Source organism: Lepus europaeus, chromosome 11 (assembly GCF_033115175.1).
Source record: "Lepus europaeus isolate LE1 chromosome 11, mLepTim1.pri, whole genome shotgun sequence".
In the NCBI taxonomy this organism is placed as follows: Eukaryota; Metazoa; Chordata; class Mammalia; order Lagomorpha; family Leporidae; genus Lepus; species Lepus europaeus.
Window position 1 is genome coordinate 10,983,458 of NC_084837.1, and position 18,958 is coordinate 11,002,415.

The 18,958-nt window shown below is 41.9% G+C and overlaps 1 protein-coding gene across 4 annotated transcripts in view; it reads left to right on the top strand.

The window, feature by feature from the left end:
• Positions 1-18,958, top strand: part of TJP1 (tight junction protein 1) — a 252,979-nt gene that overhangs the window by 163,036 nt on the left and 70,985 nt on the right. For all 4 annotated transcript variants that reach the window (XM_062204982.1, XM_062204983.1, XM_062204985.1 and 1 more), the window contains one exon: positions 7,830-7,886. In XM_062204982.1, the coding sequence (XP_062060966.1) occupies positions 7,830-7,886 (57 nt within the window). The remainder of the gene's footprint in view (positions 1-7,829; positions 7,887-18,958) is intronic.

Below are 18,958 nucleotides of genomic sequence, written 5' to 3' on the forward strand. Positions count from 1 at the left end.
GTGAGCAGAATTTGAAATTACGTGTTTTATTGGAAGTTTACTAAGGGGCTGGGGGCATCTGTTTTATTCACTCAAACTCGAGCTGTACTTCTCCTTAAGTTCCTGGCTCAACCTCACATCAATATGTGATCTTGCTTTCTATTTTGGCTGGAGGAAAGCCAGACAAAACACATCGCTTTGGAGTACAGAAGCAATCAGAGACAGTGCCGTGTAGCAGCCGTGCTCCCGGTGCGCTTGCAGAGCACCAGGATGTTCCACGTCCTTTCACTACTCGACTTTTTTTTTTTTTTTTTTTTTTTTAAGATTTATTTATTTACTTGAGAGGCATAGTTACAGACACAGAGAGGGAGAGACAGAGAGAGAGGTCTTCCATTTGCTGGTTCATTCCCCAAATGGCCGCAACAGCCAGGGCTGGGCCAGGCCAAAGCCAGGAGCCAGAAGCTTGTTTCAGATCTCCAATGTGGGTGCAGGGGCCCAAGGACTTGGGCCGTCTTCTACCGCTTTCCCAAGCCATCAGCAGGGAGGTGGATCTAAAGTGGAGCAACCAGGACTTGAACCAGCACCCACATGGGATGCCAGCGTGTAGGCGGATGCTTAATCTACTACGACACAGCACTGGCCCCAACTACTTGACTTTCCTAATGGGAGACCAGGAAAGAGCGCCAGCATGCTGTTTAAGGTAGCATTTTAGGTGTATATTCAGTATTTAAGTGTCAAACAGTTTTTTGGAATTTTTAATTTTTTTTTTTTTAATGTTTATTGTCATGCACTTGGAAGGCATGGTGAGAGCTAGAGCGAAAGAGAAAGAGATCTTCCTTCTACTGGTTCTTTTCTCAAATGTCCACAACAGCCAAGGCTGGGCTAAGCTGAAGCCAGGAGCTTGAACTGTGTCTCCTGCGTGGGTGGCAGGGACTTAAGCACTTGAGTCATCATTGCTGCCTTTCAGGACGCGTTAGCAGGAAGTGGAATTGGAAGCAGAATAGCTGGGGCTTGAACTGGCACTGCCATATGAGATGTGGGTGTCAGTTTAACCCACTGTGCTACAGCCCCAGCCCCAGAAATGTTATACTTTTATGTTGTCAGATGAATAAGGTGTGTTGATCTCAAAAACTGAGAGAGCTTCAGTTTTTGTATTTTGTTTTAGCATATTCACTGCGCAATAATTGATGTTTTGTATTAGCCCCATTGATTTTCATGAGTCCTCACTGGCTCCTGAAGTTCATTTGGTTCTTCTCTTTTCCTCCTAAAATATTTGTAGTCTGCAGGGTCATCTTAGTCCTTTGGAAAGTGGATCTTTTCTCTTGGCTTCGGTGTTATATCTTGTTGATTACTCTTAGATCCACATCTACTCAGATCTCTGTCTTGATTCAGTCTGTATATCCATCCAGCTGCCTACTGATGATATCTCTGCTGTTAGTCCACCGGCACCTTAAAGAAGCATGTCTGTAGTTGCATTTGTAGTCTTTTCCTGTTTTTTTTTTTTTTCCACTTTGTACCCCAATTCAGAAGCCTAAGAGCCATCTTCAACTCCTCCCCTCACCCCCTTTAATTTCTAACCGAGCTCCCTGCCTCAAGCCCATCTTCCACATTACAGTCTTCGGAATTAATTCTGATTATGTCATTTGTCTTAACATTTTAGTGCCTTCCCATTGACTCTGCAGTTCTTGGCATTATAAGGCCTGTTTGATCTGGTACCTGTTTTACCCTTTGCCTGGTCTCCAAGTCTTCAACTCAGTCCTTTCAAAGTCAGCCACATGTGCAGCATCACGTAGCCACCAACCCTGAAACAGCACCCCTCCCCCATTTCCTGGTCACTCCACAAGCTTGAAACTCAGCTTTCTCCAGAATCAGTGTCTGATCTTCTCTTCCATGTTCTGTGGCATGTCTTACACACCATTTATCTAGCCTTCCGAGCCAACTGCTTGAGCCGCTCAGGGAGGGGAGGAGAGGGGACCTAGTTTTGGTCTCCACAGCACTCACCTTACAAATGCTGAATCAGTGAACACATTGTTTTTGAAATTTCAGTCATAAGGCTGGTAAACTTGAATGGGCTGAAGCTAGATAACGTTGAGGGGGTTAATATTTTTCTCTCATTGTGAGTATACTAGCACTTGATTTATTCTACTTCAGATTTGGTCTTCTGTCACCTAAAGCTTCATCCTGTCTTTTCAGTCTTTGGGCCCTCCTATCTTTCCCATCAGATTTGTAATCAACCCTAAAGGACCGCAGAACTGCCTGGGATTTGGATCTGAAGTTTTGGCAGGAAGCCCTTCAGAGTTGATGATCTGAGTAGTGTCTTTGCCAGCTGGAACCTGGAACAAAGAAACCAAACAGACTCTTGGCAGATTCTGAAATGCAGCTTTTTGCTTCTTCACAAATTGTGATTCTAGTCAGTTGATGCTGACTTAGAAATGTATGCAGAACTCAGAATCTGCAAGCATGAATGGCAATCACTTTTGCTGCCTATAGTACTTCAGTCATTATTGAATTTGAGCCTGCTTGTTGGGATTATAGTCTAATAGCTTTTTGGAGCTGGAAAGGCCTTTTTACTTGAGACAATCTCATTCAGTTCTCTAACTTTTCAGGTAAGGAAAATAAGGTCACATGTTGAGTTAATGACAGAATGGGGCTATGTTTCCATTGCTTCTGGTCTAGTTCATTTTCTGTTTAACAACATCTTTCAGAATTACTGGGGAATGATAATTCTGGAATCCTACTTAGAGAAATAATACAAGTCCCTTGGTCGCCTACAAGCCTATATTCTTTGGAATTGAAACTGTTGATTTACGAGAAGGCCCCTGTGCAAGTTCTGTATTTGTTCATTCTGTAGCTTTTTGAATACAACAATGACTAGCAAGTTTACAAGGGCGAAAAGTGAGACTCCATCTGGTCTACTTTTCGTTTCTCCAACCCAAGAGCCACTGGTTTTTCAGAGTCTTGTTTCTTATATTCTTCCTTCCTCCATTTTTCCAAAATGTCAAGTTTCTCAGTCATTAGTGATCATTATTCTTTACGCTCATTATTCCATAGCTCATGAAAATAGTGCTTAATAACTTTGTGTTTCTGCGTGGGTACAAACTGATGAGATCTTTACTAATTACATACTGAATCGATCTTCTGTATATAAAGATAATTGGAAATGAAAAAAAAAAACCTGGTGTTAAATTGGAAATGGCATAGAAAATTAATTAATTTAAAAAAATATTATGTAGGATATCTGTCTTTAATGTGCTGTACACTTTTATTTAAAGCTATAACTAATACTCCAACAGTATTTTTTTTTTTTCACTTTGTGTTGCTATATGGGGGAAAACTGTTGAAATCGTTACCTAATATATACAAAACTGATCTTTTGTATATAAAGAGAATTGAAAATGAATCATGATGTGATAGGAAGGGGAGAGGGAGCGGGAGGGGGGAGGGTTGTGGGTGGGAGGAAAGTTTTGGGAGGGGGAAGCCATTGTAACCCATAAGCTGTACTTTGGAAATTTATATTCATTAAATAAAAGTTTAATTAAAAAAAAAAGAGAAAAAAAAAGAAAATAGTGCTTAATAAATTTACTGCAACTAAAGATGTTTTAAATCATTTTTAGCCTCAGTTTCTGAGTGATTCACTAAAAGGAACTCCTTTGCTTTTCCTCAAGCATTTACAATGATCATTTTCAAAGATGTAACAGAGGTTGGAAGAATTTTACAGTAGATTCCTGAATCCTGACCACTGAGATTCTACAGCTGTCGTATTTCTGTATTTGCATTATTACATATCTGTGTTCACCCATCCATCCGTCCCTCGGTTCATTCAGAATTCCTCATAAAGACTGCCTGGTTATACAAACAATAGATAGATTTTTGCTGATTTTGCTTGCTAAAGCAAATTAAAGGCTACAACTATGGCTTTAACTAAGAATATATTAATTTCTCTGCTTATTTTTTTTAAGATGTTAATGACTGGTGAGGCATAGTAGCACATTTATATTATGGATTACCTTGGTTTACTGTATTGATCAAAAGCAGAGTCATCCATTTGACATTTTCATTCTTTATTACCTTCTTGTACATAGGAGTCCTTTCGGATAAATTAAGCTAATAAAGCTACGTTTGACTTTTAACAGAGAAAGGAGCTGCTTTATCACGCTTTCTGGAAAGTCATTGAGTTATATGTATACTTTTCTAATCCCTCTAGGAAAAACTTTATTTACTTTAAAGATTTATGTATCTCTCTAAAACGCAGAGTTAGAGAGAGAGAGAGAGAGAGAGAGAGAGAGACTCTCTCCATCTGCCAATTCACTCTCCAGTTGGCTGCAATTGGAGCTTCCTCTGGGTCTCCCACATGGGTGCAGGGGCCCAGGTACTGTCTTCCCAAACATACTAGCAGGGAGCTGGATCAGAAGTGGAGCAGGTGCCGGCACTGTGGTATAGTAAGTTAAGCCTCCACCTGTGGTACCAGCATCCCATATAAGTGCTGTTTCGCTATCTCACTGCTCCAATTCCAATCCAGCTCTCTGTTGATGGCCTGGGAAAGCAGTGGAGGGTGGCACAAGTGCTTGAGGCCCTGTACCACATGGGAGATCCGGAAGAAGCTCCTGGCTTCGGATTGGCCTAGCTCCAGCCATTGTGGCCTTCTGGGGAGTGAACCAGTGGGTGGAGGACCTCCCTGTCCTGCCTTTCTCTGTCTGTAACTCTGTCTCTCAAATAATTAAATCCTTTTTTTTTTTTTTTTTTAAGTGGAGCAGCCAGGTCTCAAACCAGTGCCCACATGGGACACTCTTGTCGCAGGTGACAGCCTCACCTGCCTCGTCACAACACTGGCCCTGAAAAACATTAATTTTAATGTGGAATGCTGAGATCAGTTATATTTTAGTATTTATTTTTCTCTTTGTACAAGTGAAATAATTTTTCTGAAACATTTATTTATTTGAAAGAGTTGCAGAGAGGGAGGGGGAGGGAGGGAGGGGTCTTCCATCTGGTGGTTCACTCCCCAGGTGACTGCAATGGCCAGAGCTGAGCTGATCCAAAGCTAGCAGCTGGGGACTTCTTCCAGGTCTCCCACGGGGCCCAAAGACTTGGGCCATCGTCTACTGCTTTCCCAGGCCATAGCAGAGAGCTGGATTGGAAGTAGAGTAGCCAGGACATGAGCCGGCGCCCATATGGGATGCTGGCACTTCAGGCTGGGGCAAGCCCCACAAGCGAAATAAATTAAAGTCCTCTTACTGCACTCCTGGAAATAATGTGAAGACTTTCAGGTATAGATTCCTTACTAACAGAAAAGAAAACATTTTAAAATAATTAACAATAAGACATATTGTAATCCTCCTAAATGTCATTTGGTTTTTGTAAAAGTACACACTTCAAGTTTCAAGTGGGAATGGGATTTGGTGCATGTGGTTTAAAACATTGCCATGGCTGGTGTTGTGTGGTGCAGTGGGTTAAGTTATTCTTTGTGAAGCTGGCATCCCATATGGGTGCCAGTTCAAGCCTACTGTGTTTCCAATCCAGCTCCGTCCTAATGTATGGAGAAGCAGCAGAACATGGTCCAAGTGCTTGGGCCTCTGCCACCTACATGGGAGACCTGGATGAAGTTCTTGGCTTCCGCCTGACCCATCCCTGGCTGTTGGGGCCAACTGGGGAGTAAACCAGGGGATGGAAGATCGATCTGTCTCTGTCTCTGTCTCTCTTTCTCTTTCACTTTGCCTTTCAAATAAATACTAAATACATCTTTAAAACATAAACAAAACCACATTGCCAATTTGTTCTAACTGGAAATGGAGAAAGGAAAAGCAAAAAGATAAAATGTTTGATGTCACTCACAACCTGCTTGGGTTTGGAAATGATTAGTGTGTTTTTTGAGCATTTTTTTCCTATTCGTGTTTAAACAAAATTAGGATAAAAATTATGCAGGCTATTTACACATAACTTATTTTCCTCCCTTTTGGATTACCATCCTTTTATAAAATGTAAAACTATGTGGTTGTTAAAACAGTTTAAACATGGAGGGACAAGACATTGCTTGAGAATGCTGTCGCCTGGGATGGACTCTGGGCTCTGCTTCAATTTCAGCTTCCTGGTGGTGCATACATTGAGAGGAAGCAAGGGAAGACTCCTACCCCTTAAGTGGGAGGTGCAGATTGAGTTCCTGGCTCCTGGCTTCAGCCTGGGCCAGTCCTAGTTGTTGCGGGCATTTGGGGAGTGAGCCAGCTGATGGAAAAAAAATCTCTGTGTCTGTCTGTTTCTCTTTCTCACTTTACTTTCAAATAAAGGTAAAATAAATAAAGGTTTTATTAAAAAAAAAAAGCATACGGAGGATGATAATGTGTTTCATAGCAGAGAGTTATTGGTGTCAGGGAAATTAAGTGGCTGTTACATGACTTGCAACTTGGACTGATAGTGAAGGGATTAAAAAGGCAGTAAAGCCGGGCTACTGGTAAAGGAAGTGAGGAGTGACCAATTTCGAGCTGTGTAAGCAGTTGTTAAGGTCAGCTGAGATTTTTTATCTTGTGTATTTTTTATCATGTGTATTTTAGTGGAACTAGAAAATTGCTTCACATCAGTAGAGTAATTTTTAATGCATTAAATCCTGGTCCTTTTTTTGCCAAAAATGAAAATAGCTTTGTATCCACTGGTGGTCTTGCTAAAGGAAAGTTTTTGCTGTATTTGATTGGAAGATTGAAACAAAAAGGTGGTAAAGTTGACTGGTCTTATCTGTGAGAATGAACAGAGAGATCTTTCTCTTCACTTACTCCTCTGGCAGGAAAGCTAATCCAGTTGCTTTGAATTTGGGGACGCAGGCTTTCTTTAGGGATTCATTTTCTAAATGGCATTGATTTTCAATTAAAGTTGTGGGAATAGAGCAGCGGACCCACAGCACCGTGATGGCCATCTCCTGATGATGCTAGTGACAGCATTGTAACAGAAAACAGATCTCCCTTGTGGAACAGGCATTTGTAGCAATGGGTGATGAGTGCGGTTCTGAGAATGGCCTGCTCAGCATTCTCCCCTTTCACCTTTTTGATAACTCTGAAATATCTTTGAAAAAATTACTTCTGGTGGCTCTGGGAGACGGAATTAAGTTTTAGTGTCCAAAGGCACTTAACACTTAGCCATAAAAATTTATTATGAATTTTTTAGTGCTTATCCCTTAGATAATAACTCATTTTCCTCTCTAGTGAGACGTTCGTCATGGAGATGAAACCGAACTACCCCGTGGTTTGAGTAGGACTTTTATTAGAGCTTGTATCACTCTTATTTTACTGTATTCTTTAGTGTTTCTCATGATTTTCAATGAAGCTTGAGAAGTGGTTCTCCAGTAAAACTGAAACTGGGTAGAGCTTCAGTGTGTAACTGGGATCTTAAGCCTGCATTGACCAAGCCTAGCAAATGGTCTTATCTGTCTTCCTGTAATGCCTGCGTTTACAACTACTGAGTCCAGAGGTGTTTTAACCTTTCCTTGCTTTGTGTAACATAAGGAATGCTTTTAAATATTTCTGCAAATGTTTTTAGATAATTTAAAGTAAAGCTGTTGTAACATTTATCCGTTTCTATCTTATATTAAATATAAAGTTGCAGAATTAGCTTGAACACCAAATTTCAGCTGGCATGAAACCAGTATAGAGCAGCATCTGTTCAAAGTAAGTTAGAAACAAAGGAAGTTTCTCTGTGTAGTTTCCTGTCTCTTAAAACAAACAAAAAGCCTTCCATAAGTAACAGAGTATCTTCATTTTAGTAGTACGAATTTTGCTGTTTCATCATGCTGTATTGTTTGCTGGGTGTTCTTGTTCACTTTATTATAGTTATTTTCTTAAAAGGTAAACCATTTGTTCTTCTTTTATCAGAACACAGCCATGGAGGAAACAGCTATATGGGAACAGCACACAGTGACGCTCCACAGGGTGAGTTCCTGCTGCGGTGAATACTCCGTGTAATTCAGGATACTGGCAGCTTCTGAAAGCCACGTGTCAGGAGGCCAGAAGAGGGGAGATGTTTCTGTATTCTTGTTTAAAATTAGAGCTGCAATAAATTCTTTATTAAGGTGAAATGTGAACATGATTATTTTTCATGTAGCCTTTTGGAAGTTATTTGTGTATTTGCTGTTTTTATTCCTGATGCAAGGAAGTAACTGATTGGTTTTTTTAAAAACATTTCAAATAATTGGATAAAGGACTCTGTACATTATATAAACTATGAACCTTTCTATATACCTTTCTGTGTATGCATGTATTATAGGCTTGGGATTTAAAATTAAATTAAAATTTGATTTGAAACATGTATACCCAGCAATTGCTTAAACAATTACAGATGGATGGAAAGAGATTAGCAGTGAGCTTGGTAAGAGTAAGAACTTTATGAGACTGCCCTTGATTTCAGTCCTAGTTCTGCCTTTTCCTTGCTTTAGAAATGGGCAGATGAGCCAGCCCCTCGTAATCTTTGATTTTCACGTTTAAAACAGGGCTGATGGCACCAGTTCATGGTTTATCAATTCATAAAGTAAGTGCCTCCCTAAACTTTGCCCTTTCCACAGATTACCCTTAGAGAATGAACGCAAAGAGACTAGAGGATGTTTAGATGTTGGTCATGGACTTTGCAGTTACTGTTCCTACCAGCTGTGTCTGTTGTCAGGAAGATGGAACAAGGGAAGTCATGTTACCAAGCCCTGTTCCTGATGATCTCATCAACGTTTGCAAGTAATAGGAAATGGATAAAATAGTTATCTAAAAGACAATGATTGCAAATAAGATATTGTAGACTCTTGTGTCTCGCTAAAATACTAATCTTAACTTTTAATTTATAAATCTGTTATATGATTCCCCAGTGTTTGAAATGTACTGCTAGGTATCATATTTAAATCAGACATACATGATTAAATGTAAAATAACTCATACCTTAAGACTGTTTAATTAATGGATTATGATATAGTGACTATATTACACTATTTTTCTTAATATTTTTATTGTTATAATTCACATAAAGTAAAATTTATGCTTGATACTAGAGCCTTGAGTTTAGATAGACACATATGGTTTTGTAACCCCTGCCAAAATGAAAACAGAGTGATTCCAGTTTGTAGTCAGCCTGTTCCGTCACCCCCAGGGCTTAACCTCAGGTCTGTTTTCTGTTCTGTGCTGTTGCCTTTTCCAGAACATCCTATAAGTGGACTCAGAGTTTGCAGCATCTTGGACTGATGTCTTTCACTTTGCCTGATGTGTTTGTGGTTCCTCCTTGTGGTCCTGCTGTCAGAAGTTAGTTCCTTCTCATTGCAGAGTAGCATTCCGTTGTGTGAATGTGTGATGACTGATTTCTCCAGTCACAGTACCTTTGGATTGTGTACAGTTTTGATGGTTACGAATAAATCTGCTTTAGTGTACAAGTTTCTGTGTGAACACAACTTTTCATTTCTCTTGAGTGAATACTTAGGATTGGGATGGCTGTGAGTATAGTAGTTGTTAGGTCTCATAAGAAACTGCCATGCTCGACCAGCCTGCGTTCACACCGGCTGTGGAGGAGAGCTCGTCACTCTGGACCTTTGTTGTCGTTCGCTGTGGTTGGGTTTTATTCCTTAATTTAGCCAGTCTAACAGGTTTGATGTTTCTGTGCTCTGAAGGCTGGTGCTTGTGAGTATCTCCTAAAGTGCTTATTTGTCATCTGTGTGTCTTCTTAGGTACAGTGGGCTCAAATCTCTTGCCTATTTTTAATTTTTTTTTCTTATTGAGGTTTTTAAAATTTGGTAAAATAAATGTAACATAAAACTTAACCATCTGTTTGAGTCCTTTACCCAGTTTTTAATCAAGTTGCTTTTATTTTAGCTGTTAAGCTACAGGAGTTCTTTATGCATTCTGGACACTTACCCCTCATCAGATGCATGATTGGCAGGCAGTCTTCCCCTCCCATGGATTGCCTTTCCACTCTTTTGATTGTCCTCTTTGGTGCACAGAAATGGGAGTTTTTAAGAATTTTTCATATATTTTGGATATAGGTTCTTCATCAAGTCTTGTTTTTTGCAAGTGTGTTTTTTTTTTTCTCAGCCTGGTTTGTCTTTTCCTCTCACAGTAGTAGTTTCTATTTATTTATTTATTTTGACAGGCAGAGTGGACAGTGAGAGAGAGAGAGACAGAGAGAAAGGTCTTCCTTTGCCGTTGGTTCACCCTCCAATGGCTGCCGCGGCCGGCGCGCTGCGGCCAGCGCACCGCACTGTTCCGAAGGCAGGAGCCAGTTGCTTCTCCTGGTCTTCCATGGGGTGCAGGGCCCAAGCACTTGGGCCATCCTCCACTGCACTCCCTGGCCACAGCAGAGAGCTGGCCTGGAAGAGGGGCAACCGGGACAGAATCCGGCACCCCGACCAAGACTAGAACTTCATGTGCTGGCGCCGCTAGGCGGAGGATTAGCCTGTTGAGCCACACAGTAGTATTTTCACAGTACATAAGTTTAAAATGTTGATACAAGTCCAATTTTTAATTTTTTTCACTGATCATGCTTTTCATTTTGTATCTGAGAAATCTTTGTGAAGTGCAAGGTCAGAATTTTTTTTTTCCCCTGTGGTTTCTTGTATCTATTAACGTTACATTTTCTATGTACTGTGTGATCTGACAGGATTTTTTTCTGATGGGTGTCTAATTTTTGAGCGATTGTTTTGTTGAAAAGATTATCCTTTCTCTTTAATTGCCTTTATGCCTGTGTCAGCCATCAGTGTCCCTGTATTTGTGAGGGGCCGCCCTGACACCAGTGACCCCCTGTTTGTGATTCTGGGCTGCTGGTCTGCCCTGTTGTTCCACACATGCACCTTTTTCCAAGTTCCTTCTGCTTTGATTACTGTAGCGTGGTGTCAAGTGTAGAAGTCAAGTAGTGTGAATCAGCCCAACTTGTTCTTTTTTAAAAAATTGTTTGGCTGTTCTCATTGATTTGCCTTTCTGTATAAATCTTAGAATAAGCTTAATTTGTAGCAAAAAATATTCTAGAATTTTCATTGGGATTACACAGAGTCTATAGGTCAGTTTGAGAATTGACAATGTTGAGTCTTCCAAACTATGAGTAGAGTGTATCTTCTCATTGTTTGATTTCTTTCATCACTGTTTGGCGTTTTTGACATACAGATCTTCCACACAGTTTTTAGGCTTATAGTTAAATATCTCAGGCTTCTTGGTGCTGATATAAACTTGTTGTTAATTACAGTTTTTGATTGTTCACTGTTAGCATATAAATACAATTGATTTTTTTAAGATTTATTTATTTATTTGAAAGATTTACACAGAGAAGGAGAGGGACTGGGGGAGGGGGAGGGGAAGGAGGGAGGGGGAGAGAGAGAGAGAGAGAGAGAGAGAGAGAGAGAGAGGTCTTCCATCTGCTGGTTCACTCCCCAGTTGGCTGCATCAGCCAGAGCTGCGTCCATCTGAAGCCTGGAGCCAGAAGCTTCTTCTGGGTCTCCCACATGGATGCAAGGGCCCAAGGACTTGGGTCATCTTCTACTGCTTTTTCAGGCCATAGCAGATAGAGCAGCTGGGACTAGAACCAATGGCCACATGGGATGTCAACACTGCAGGTGGTGGCTTTACCCACTAAGCCACAGAACCAGCCCTGACAATTGATTTTTAAGAATTTATTTATTTTTTTTAATTTGAGAGAGAGCACCTATCCATTGCTTCACTCCCTTATGCAGTGACCAGGGCTGATCCACACTGATGCTGGGAGCTGGCAGTGCATTCCAGGTCTCCCACATAGGAAACAGGGACCCAAGTATTTGAACCGTCACCTGCCGTCTCCCAGGGTGCTCAGGAGATTAAAATTGGGAGTAGAGCCAGGACCGGAACCAGACACTCCAATAATGAGACACAGGCATCTGAACTTCTAGGTCAAATGCCTACCCCTATTTTTTTTTATATAATGACCTTGTGACCTTCTGAAATGCAGTAATTCTAGAAGCATTTTTGTTGATTTCTTGGGAATTTTTATATGTAGATTGCTATGTCATCTGGAATGGAGGTGGTTTTACTTTTTTTTCTTTTGAAATCTGTATGCCATTTATTTTATGTTTTCTTCCCTTCCTGCACTAGGATTTCCAGGTTGCTATCAACCAGGAATACGGAATACTTGCTTTATTTCTTCTAATTGTTGGTGAAAGCATTCTATCTTTCACTAAGTATGATGTCTTTGTAGACTGCCTTCATCATATTGGGAATTGTTTCTATTTGCCATTTATTAGGTTGAGGAAGTTTCTTTAACTTAGTTTACTGAGAGGTTTTCTTTTCTTTTTTGCATCATGACTGGATGTTGAGTTTTGTCACCCATTTTTCAAGTATTGATTTGGGTTGTTTTTTGGATTTTCCCAAAAATGTGAAAAATGTGAGTCTTTTCCCCCGATTGTTGAACAGATTCCTAATAAAAAGTCTACTTGATTGTGATGTATTACCCATTTTGTATAATGCTGGCTTGTTTTGTTCATGATTTGTGAAGATATTTGTTTCAATGTTAATGAGGAATAGTAGTCAATATTTTTTAAAAATTGCTTTTATCTGGTTTTTTAATATAAAGGGAAAACTGCTAACCTCAAAACAAGGAGTTGGAGAGTATTGCTTCCTCTGTGGTTTCTGGTGGAATTTGTGTACACTTCATGTTTTTGTCCATAGATGTTTAGTAGAATTCACCAGAGGAGCCATCTGAGATTACAGCTTTCTTTGCAGGAGAGTGAGTTTTTTTGTTTTTATTTATTTATTTATTTATTTGAAAGGCAGAGAGAAGATAGAGAGTGAGCTCTTCTGTCCACCAATGCACTCCCCAAATGGCCAGGCTGAAGCCAGGAACCAGGAACTCCATCCTGATCTCTCATGTGCGTGGCCGGGCTGTAGTACTTTGGCCATCATCTGCTGCTTTCCCAGGCTCATTATTAGGGAGCTGGATTGAAAGCAGAGTAGCCAGGACTTGAACTGGCACTCTGATAGGGCATGCTGGTTTTGCAAGCAACAGTCTAACCCTCTGTGCTACAGTGTCAGCCTCTCTGGGAAGTCTTTTAACTACAACTATATTTTCTTTAACTTTACATAAGGGTTATTTCAGTTATGAATTTCTTCCTTGTTAGTGTTTTCTGGGTTGCTGGATTGTTTTTGCTTTTTGTACCTTTGGTAGTTTGGATCTTCTCAAGTATTTGTCTCTTTCATTTAAATTGTTAAATATATTATGGTCATAACCTTTCTTTTAGTACTATATGGGAAATGCATAGGTTTTAAAACCATTGCACCAAAATAACTCATGCTTTCTAATTATGTATTTTTTTTTCTTTTTTTTTTTTTTAAGATTTATTTTACTTGAAAGAATTACACAGAGAGAGAAGGAGAGGCAGAGAGAGAGAGAGACAGAGAGGAGAGAGAGAGAGAGAAGTCTTTCATCCTCTGGTTCACTTCCCAGTTGGCCATGATGGCCAGAGCTGCACTGATCTGAAGCCAGGAGCCAGGAGCTTCCTCCAGGTCTCCCATGCAGGTGCAGGGGCCCAAGGACTTGGGTCATCTTCTGCTTTCCCAGGCCATAGCAGAGAGCTGGATCGAAAGTGGAGCAGCTGGGACTCGAACCGGTGCCCATGTGAGATGGCGGCACTGCAAGCGGTGGCGGCTTTACCCGCTGCGCCATAGCGCTGGCCCCTTTCCACAAACATTTTGAAGTTTTTTAATGTTTACTGGATATCTGTGTCTCATCAGCTTAGAGAAAGCGGGGAAAGATCCTGAAAGCTGAGAAAGCGGAGTGGATTTTCTGAACGTGGTGCTCGGGCGTCTGGAGGCCCTGTTGAGGTGATGAGTGTGGGCTACAGGCTGCACCGCGCCACTTCCTGTGCCTCAGTTTCCTTTTGCTGTGAAAGAGCTGCCAGCCCAGACAAAACTCTTCAGAAAATACAGAGCTAAGAGAGATGCACAGCTCATAATTCAGTTTGAAATAAGTAAACGGTTGTGCCGGGAACACAGCTGTATTGCCTCACCCGAGTCAAAGAGAGGCTGTGACCACCGTGTTGTTGGCTAGCATCCCTGCAGCAAAGAGAGGCTGTGACCATGGTGTCCTTGGGAAGCGTCCCTGCAGGAATGCTGTGTGGAAACAGCCTTCCATGCCAAGGCTCACACCAAAGCAAAATTCACTTGACTTTCTCTGAGGCTACAGAAGACACCTTTCAAATATCTGGACCTAGCCGGCACTGCGGCGCAATAGGCTAATCCTCCACCTGTGGCACCGGCACACCGGGTTCTAGTCCCGGTCGGGGCACCAGATTCTGTCCTGGTTGCCCCTCTTCCAGGCCCGGGAAGGCAGTGGAGGATGGCCCAAGTCCTTAGGCCCTGCACCTGCATGGGAGACCAGGAGAAGCAGCTGGCTCCTGGCTTCGGATCAGTGTGGTGTGCCGGTCGCAGTGGCCATTGGGGGGTGAACCAATGGAAAAAGGAAGACCTTTCTCTCTGTCTCTCTCTCTCTCTCATTGTCCACTCTGCCTGTCACAAAAAAAAAATAAAAATAAAAATAAAAAATAAAAAAATCTGGACCTTTCGGTAATCTGAGTTGATCCAGAATAAAATTGGGCTTCTAGAGCAGCAGGATCAGCAAACTTTTTCTGTAAAGATAGTCAATAAATATTTCAGGTTTTGTAGGCCATTAATCTCTGTCACAGATGCACAGTTGTACTTTGAAGCAGCCATCACATGGGTGAACAGGTGCACGTGCCTGTGTTTCAGTAAAACTTTACGTACAAAACTGGATAGCTGTGGGGCCGAAGCTGTGGCCTAGCAGGTAAAGTCACTGGCTGCAGTGCCAGCATCCCATATGGGCGCTGGTTCAAGTCCCAGCTGCTCCACTTACAATCCAGCTCCCTGCTGATGTGCCTGGGAAAGCAGCAGAGGATGGCCCAAGTGCTTGGGCCCCCACATCCATGTGCGAGACCTGAAAGAAGCTCTGGCTCCTGGCTTCGGATTGGTCCAGCTCTGGCTATTGGAGCCATTTGGAGAGTGAACCAGTGGCGAAAAGATTTCTCTCTCTCTCTCTCTCTCTCTGCAGCACTGCCTTTCAAATAAATAAATCTTTTAAAAAAGAAAAAAAAAAAGATAAATGGCTGAGAATGGCCTATGGGCCTTAGTTTTTTGACCAGTGATGTAAAGCAGTGACTCTCCAGGTTATTTGTAAAGAAAGAAGAATCAACGTGGTCATCTCTGCCCACCAGAAATGCTGATTCAGCAGTGATGAGGTAGAGCCCCTAATAGGCATTTTTTTTTTAAATGCTCCAATTTGAAATGAAGGACCACAGCCTCTGGTATCAACTGTGAAATAAAGAGATACAGGAAAGATTCTTCATTGTGAGGTGAACAAGAGGCTTTTAGCAAAGGCAGTAAGTGAAGGGGGCTCTATTTTAAAATATTTATTTTTTATTTGAGGGTAGGAGAGAGAGAGAGAGAGGTCTTCTGTCTTCTGGTTCACTCCCCAATTGCCTGTCAACAACCGGGCTAGGCCAGGTGAAAGCCAGGAATCCAGAGCTGCACCCAGGTCTCCTGCCTGGGTGAGGGGGACCCGATTTTTGGATGTGATTTGCTGCCTCCCAGGGCAGAACACGGGCCAGACACTGATATGGTGCCCGAGTGTCCCAAGCAGCGACACTCAGCACTGTGCCACGTGCCCACCCCGAAGCTCTGTTCTTTTGGCAGTACCCTGGAGCATGGAGCGTCTGTATTGCAGAATAAGGGCAAAGCTGTATTCTTTGACAGCTGACAGTTCTGTGAAAGGTGTAATTATATGGAGGTAACTTTTAAACAAAAAAATATCCTTTGGGTTAGAACAATAATATTTTTATTGTCAAGAATAACATACGATACGCCTCATTCTCATTTGCATTCTCAGAGGAATCTTACCCAGTTCATTCTTCAGGGCTGAGTAATTTTTTTGGTATTCTGCTGCATGCCAAGCCCTGTGGCAGACCCTGAAATTGTAACAAGAATCACAGTTGACGATTCCTTGTCTCTCATGTGTTCTGGGCCTCGGTGGCAGAGGAGACGGGCTTCAGGTAGGTGTCTTGCCCTACGCCTGCTGCGTTAGCACTTTCTCAAGTTTATTTCCCTTGGTGCTTGGTGCCTAGGTATGTCCAGTAAATGTAATTCCTGAGTCATGTTCAGTGAAATCACTCAGGTCGACAGCAGCACTGTGCAGGAGCAGTGTAGTTTGAAGCACATATGTACGCTCAACTTTTTAAATCTTTGTATGAAACAGGCAAAACTCATCTTTATTAGTTTTTTTGTATGTTCTTTAACTTATATCCAAAACATTATCACTTCATCCATAATCAATATTTTTAAATAGATAGCTGTTTATCCTACTGCGTCTTACAAAACTGATGCTCATTTTACAATCTCAGCCAAGAATTCCAAGTGCCCAGTAGTCACGTGTCTGATCACTGTCGTCATGGCAAGCGTAGGGGTGTGGCTTAAGATGGTCCTGTGTACTGCTCCTTCTGCTGCATCATAGCCACTCTTTACTTTTTTGATGTTCTTCCTTGGAAAATGAATGGGGTGGGTGTTGTTTTTTCTTTCTTTCTTTCTTTCTTTTTTTTTTTTTTTTTTTAAGATTTATTTATTTGAAAGGTAGAGTGGCAGAGAGGAAGAGAGAGAGAGCTTCCATCTGCTGATTCATTCGCCAGATGTCCATAGCAGCCAGGCCTGGGAAGGACCCAAGCCAGGCCCTCAGAACTCCATCCAGGCCCCACACGGGTGCAGGGCCCAAGTACTTGAGCCAGTAAGTAGGTGCTAATTGCTTTCCGAGGCACCTTAGCAGGGAAATGGATCAAAAGTGGAGCAGCTGGAACTTGAACCAGGGCTCTGATATGGGATGCCAGCATCGTAGGCAGTTGACTTAATCTACTGCACCACAAAGCTGGCCCCCACAAAGGCATGTATTTTATAATACTTTGAGAAAAGAAGGAAATTCTCAGGAATGAATTGGGTATCTTCTTCATTTTCTAAGATGGGGTTATGTAAAAAATTAAATGATATTTGTATGCTAACATAGTTATGGTAAAAGTATACCAAAAGCAGGGAAACTAGTCAGGAAATAATTTAGAGTAAGCTGGTGTTTCAGCAGGGAGGTGATTGAGTAAGAGGTACTTGAGACAAGGGTGCTAAGACAATGCAGTGAGGGAAACATGTCTTTTTTGTTTTGTTTTTTAAATATTTATTTGAAAGGCAGAGTTAGAGACAGTGACAGACATGGAAAGAGAGATCTTCCATCAGCTGGTTGTCTCCCCAGATGGCTCTAATGGCTGGGGTTGGGGCTGGACTGGGCAAAAGCCAGGAGCCCGGAACTCCATCTGTGTCTCCTATATGGGTAGTAGGAGTCAGAGCACTTGGGCCATCTTTTGTTACCTTCCCTGGTATATTAACAGGGAGTTGGATCACAAGTGGAGCAGCCTAGAGGTGAGCCATTGCTCGTGTGAAATGTCGGTGTCCCACCCAGCCACAATGCTGGCCCCAGGAAAGAAGTTTCTGATATTTGGGAGCAGAACAGTTGGTTAGCTACATTAAAAAAAAAATAATTTGGACCCTTGCCTTACATGTTACACAAAAATTAGAAGGGATCATAAAAGATGTGTAAGAATTGGAACTATAAAACTCAAGAAAACACAGGAATTAATTTTGGTAATCTTGGATCAGGCACTGTTCTGTTGGGTATGATGTTAAAACACAATGCCCTAAAAGAGAAAACATGAATTAAACCTCATCAAACTTAGAGTGGTGAAATTTTTATAAAATACGACATTCATGAGGCCGGCGCCGTGGCTTAACAGGCTAATCCTCCGCCTTGCGGCGCCGGCACACCGGGTTCTAGTCCCGGTTGGGGCGCCGGGTTCTATCCCGGTTGCCCCTCTTCCAGGCCAGCTCTCTGCTATGGCCCGGGAAGGCAGTGGAGGATGGCCCAAGTGCTTGGGCCCTGCACCCACATGGGAGACCAGGAGAAGCACCTGGCTCCTGGCTTTGCATCAGCGACATGTGCCGGCCGCAGCAGCCATTGGAGGGTGAACCAGCAGCAAAAAGGAAGACCTTTCTCTCTGTCTCTCTCTCTCACTATCCACTCTGCCTGTCCAAAAAAAAAAAACAAAAACAAACAAACAAACAAAAAACGACATTCATTGCACAACAGTAAATAGACTAAAAATTAGTGAGTTACACACTTTAAAGGTTGGATTTTATGATGCTTGAATTATATCTCCAAAAAACCGTTAAGAGAGAACGAAGGACCCTTACTTAACTGTGCAGAACAGCTCTAAACTATTGTGTTGATGGATACAAGATTAGCACTTAGACTAAAGCAAGGGATGTGAATGCAAGTTAAAGCAAGCTAATACCGAAGGCTTGTTTGGACTGGTGGAAGGCTGTTGTTTACATTTATGGAGTGCGTTAAGTATTTCAAACCCTCTGTTTGGTTTGTCTGAGAATTGGGTGTTAGTAACTGTAATGAGGAAATGAAGTCTTAGGTCTGGTGAACCATCCTTAAATAACAGCTGGAACTTGGGCCCAAGTTTGGGCTTCTCATACAGCTCTCTTTCTATTTACTTGTCAAGTTTAGATTTAAATTTTAAAAATGTTCATATGGGGCTAGTGCTGTGACACAGGGGACTAAGCCTCCACCTGCATCCTGTTTGGGCGCTGGTTTGAGTCCCAACTGCTCTGCTTCTGATCCAGCTTCCTGCTAATGTGCCTGGGAAAGCAGCAGAAGATGGCCCACCCACATGGGAGTCCCAACCTGGGCCTGACCCAGCCTGGCCATTGTGGCCATTTGTGGAGTGAACCGGTGGATGGAAGATCTCTCATTCTCTCTCCTTCTCTTTCTATCTTTGCCTTTCAAATAGGTAAGATATTGAAAAGTTCATGGAATATAATTTCTTTTTTATAAGATTGATTTTTATTCAAAAGGCAGGTTTACAGAGAGGGAGGAAGTGAAGGGGAGAGAAGGAGAGAGAATCTTCCAT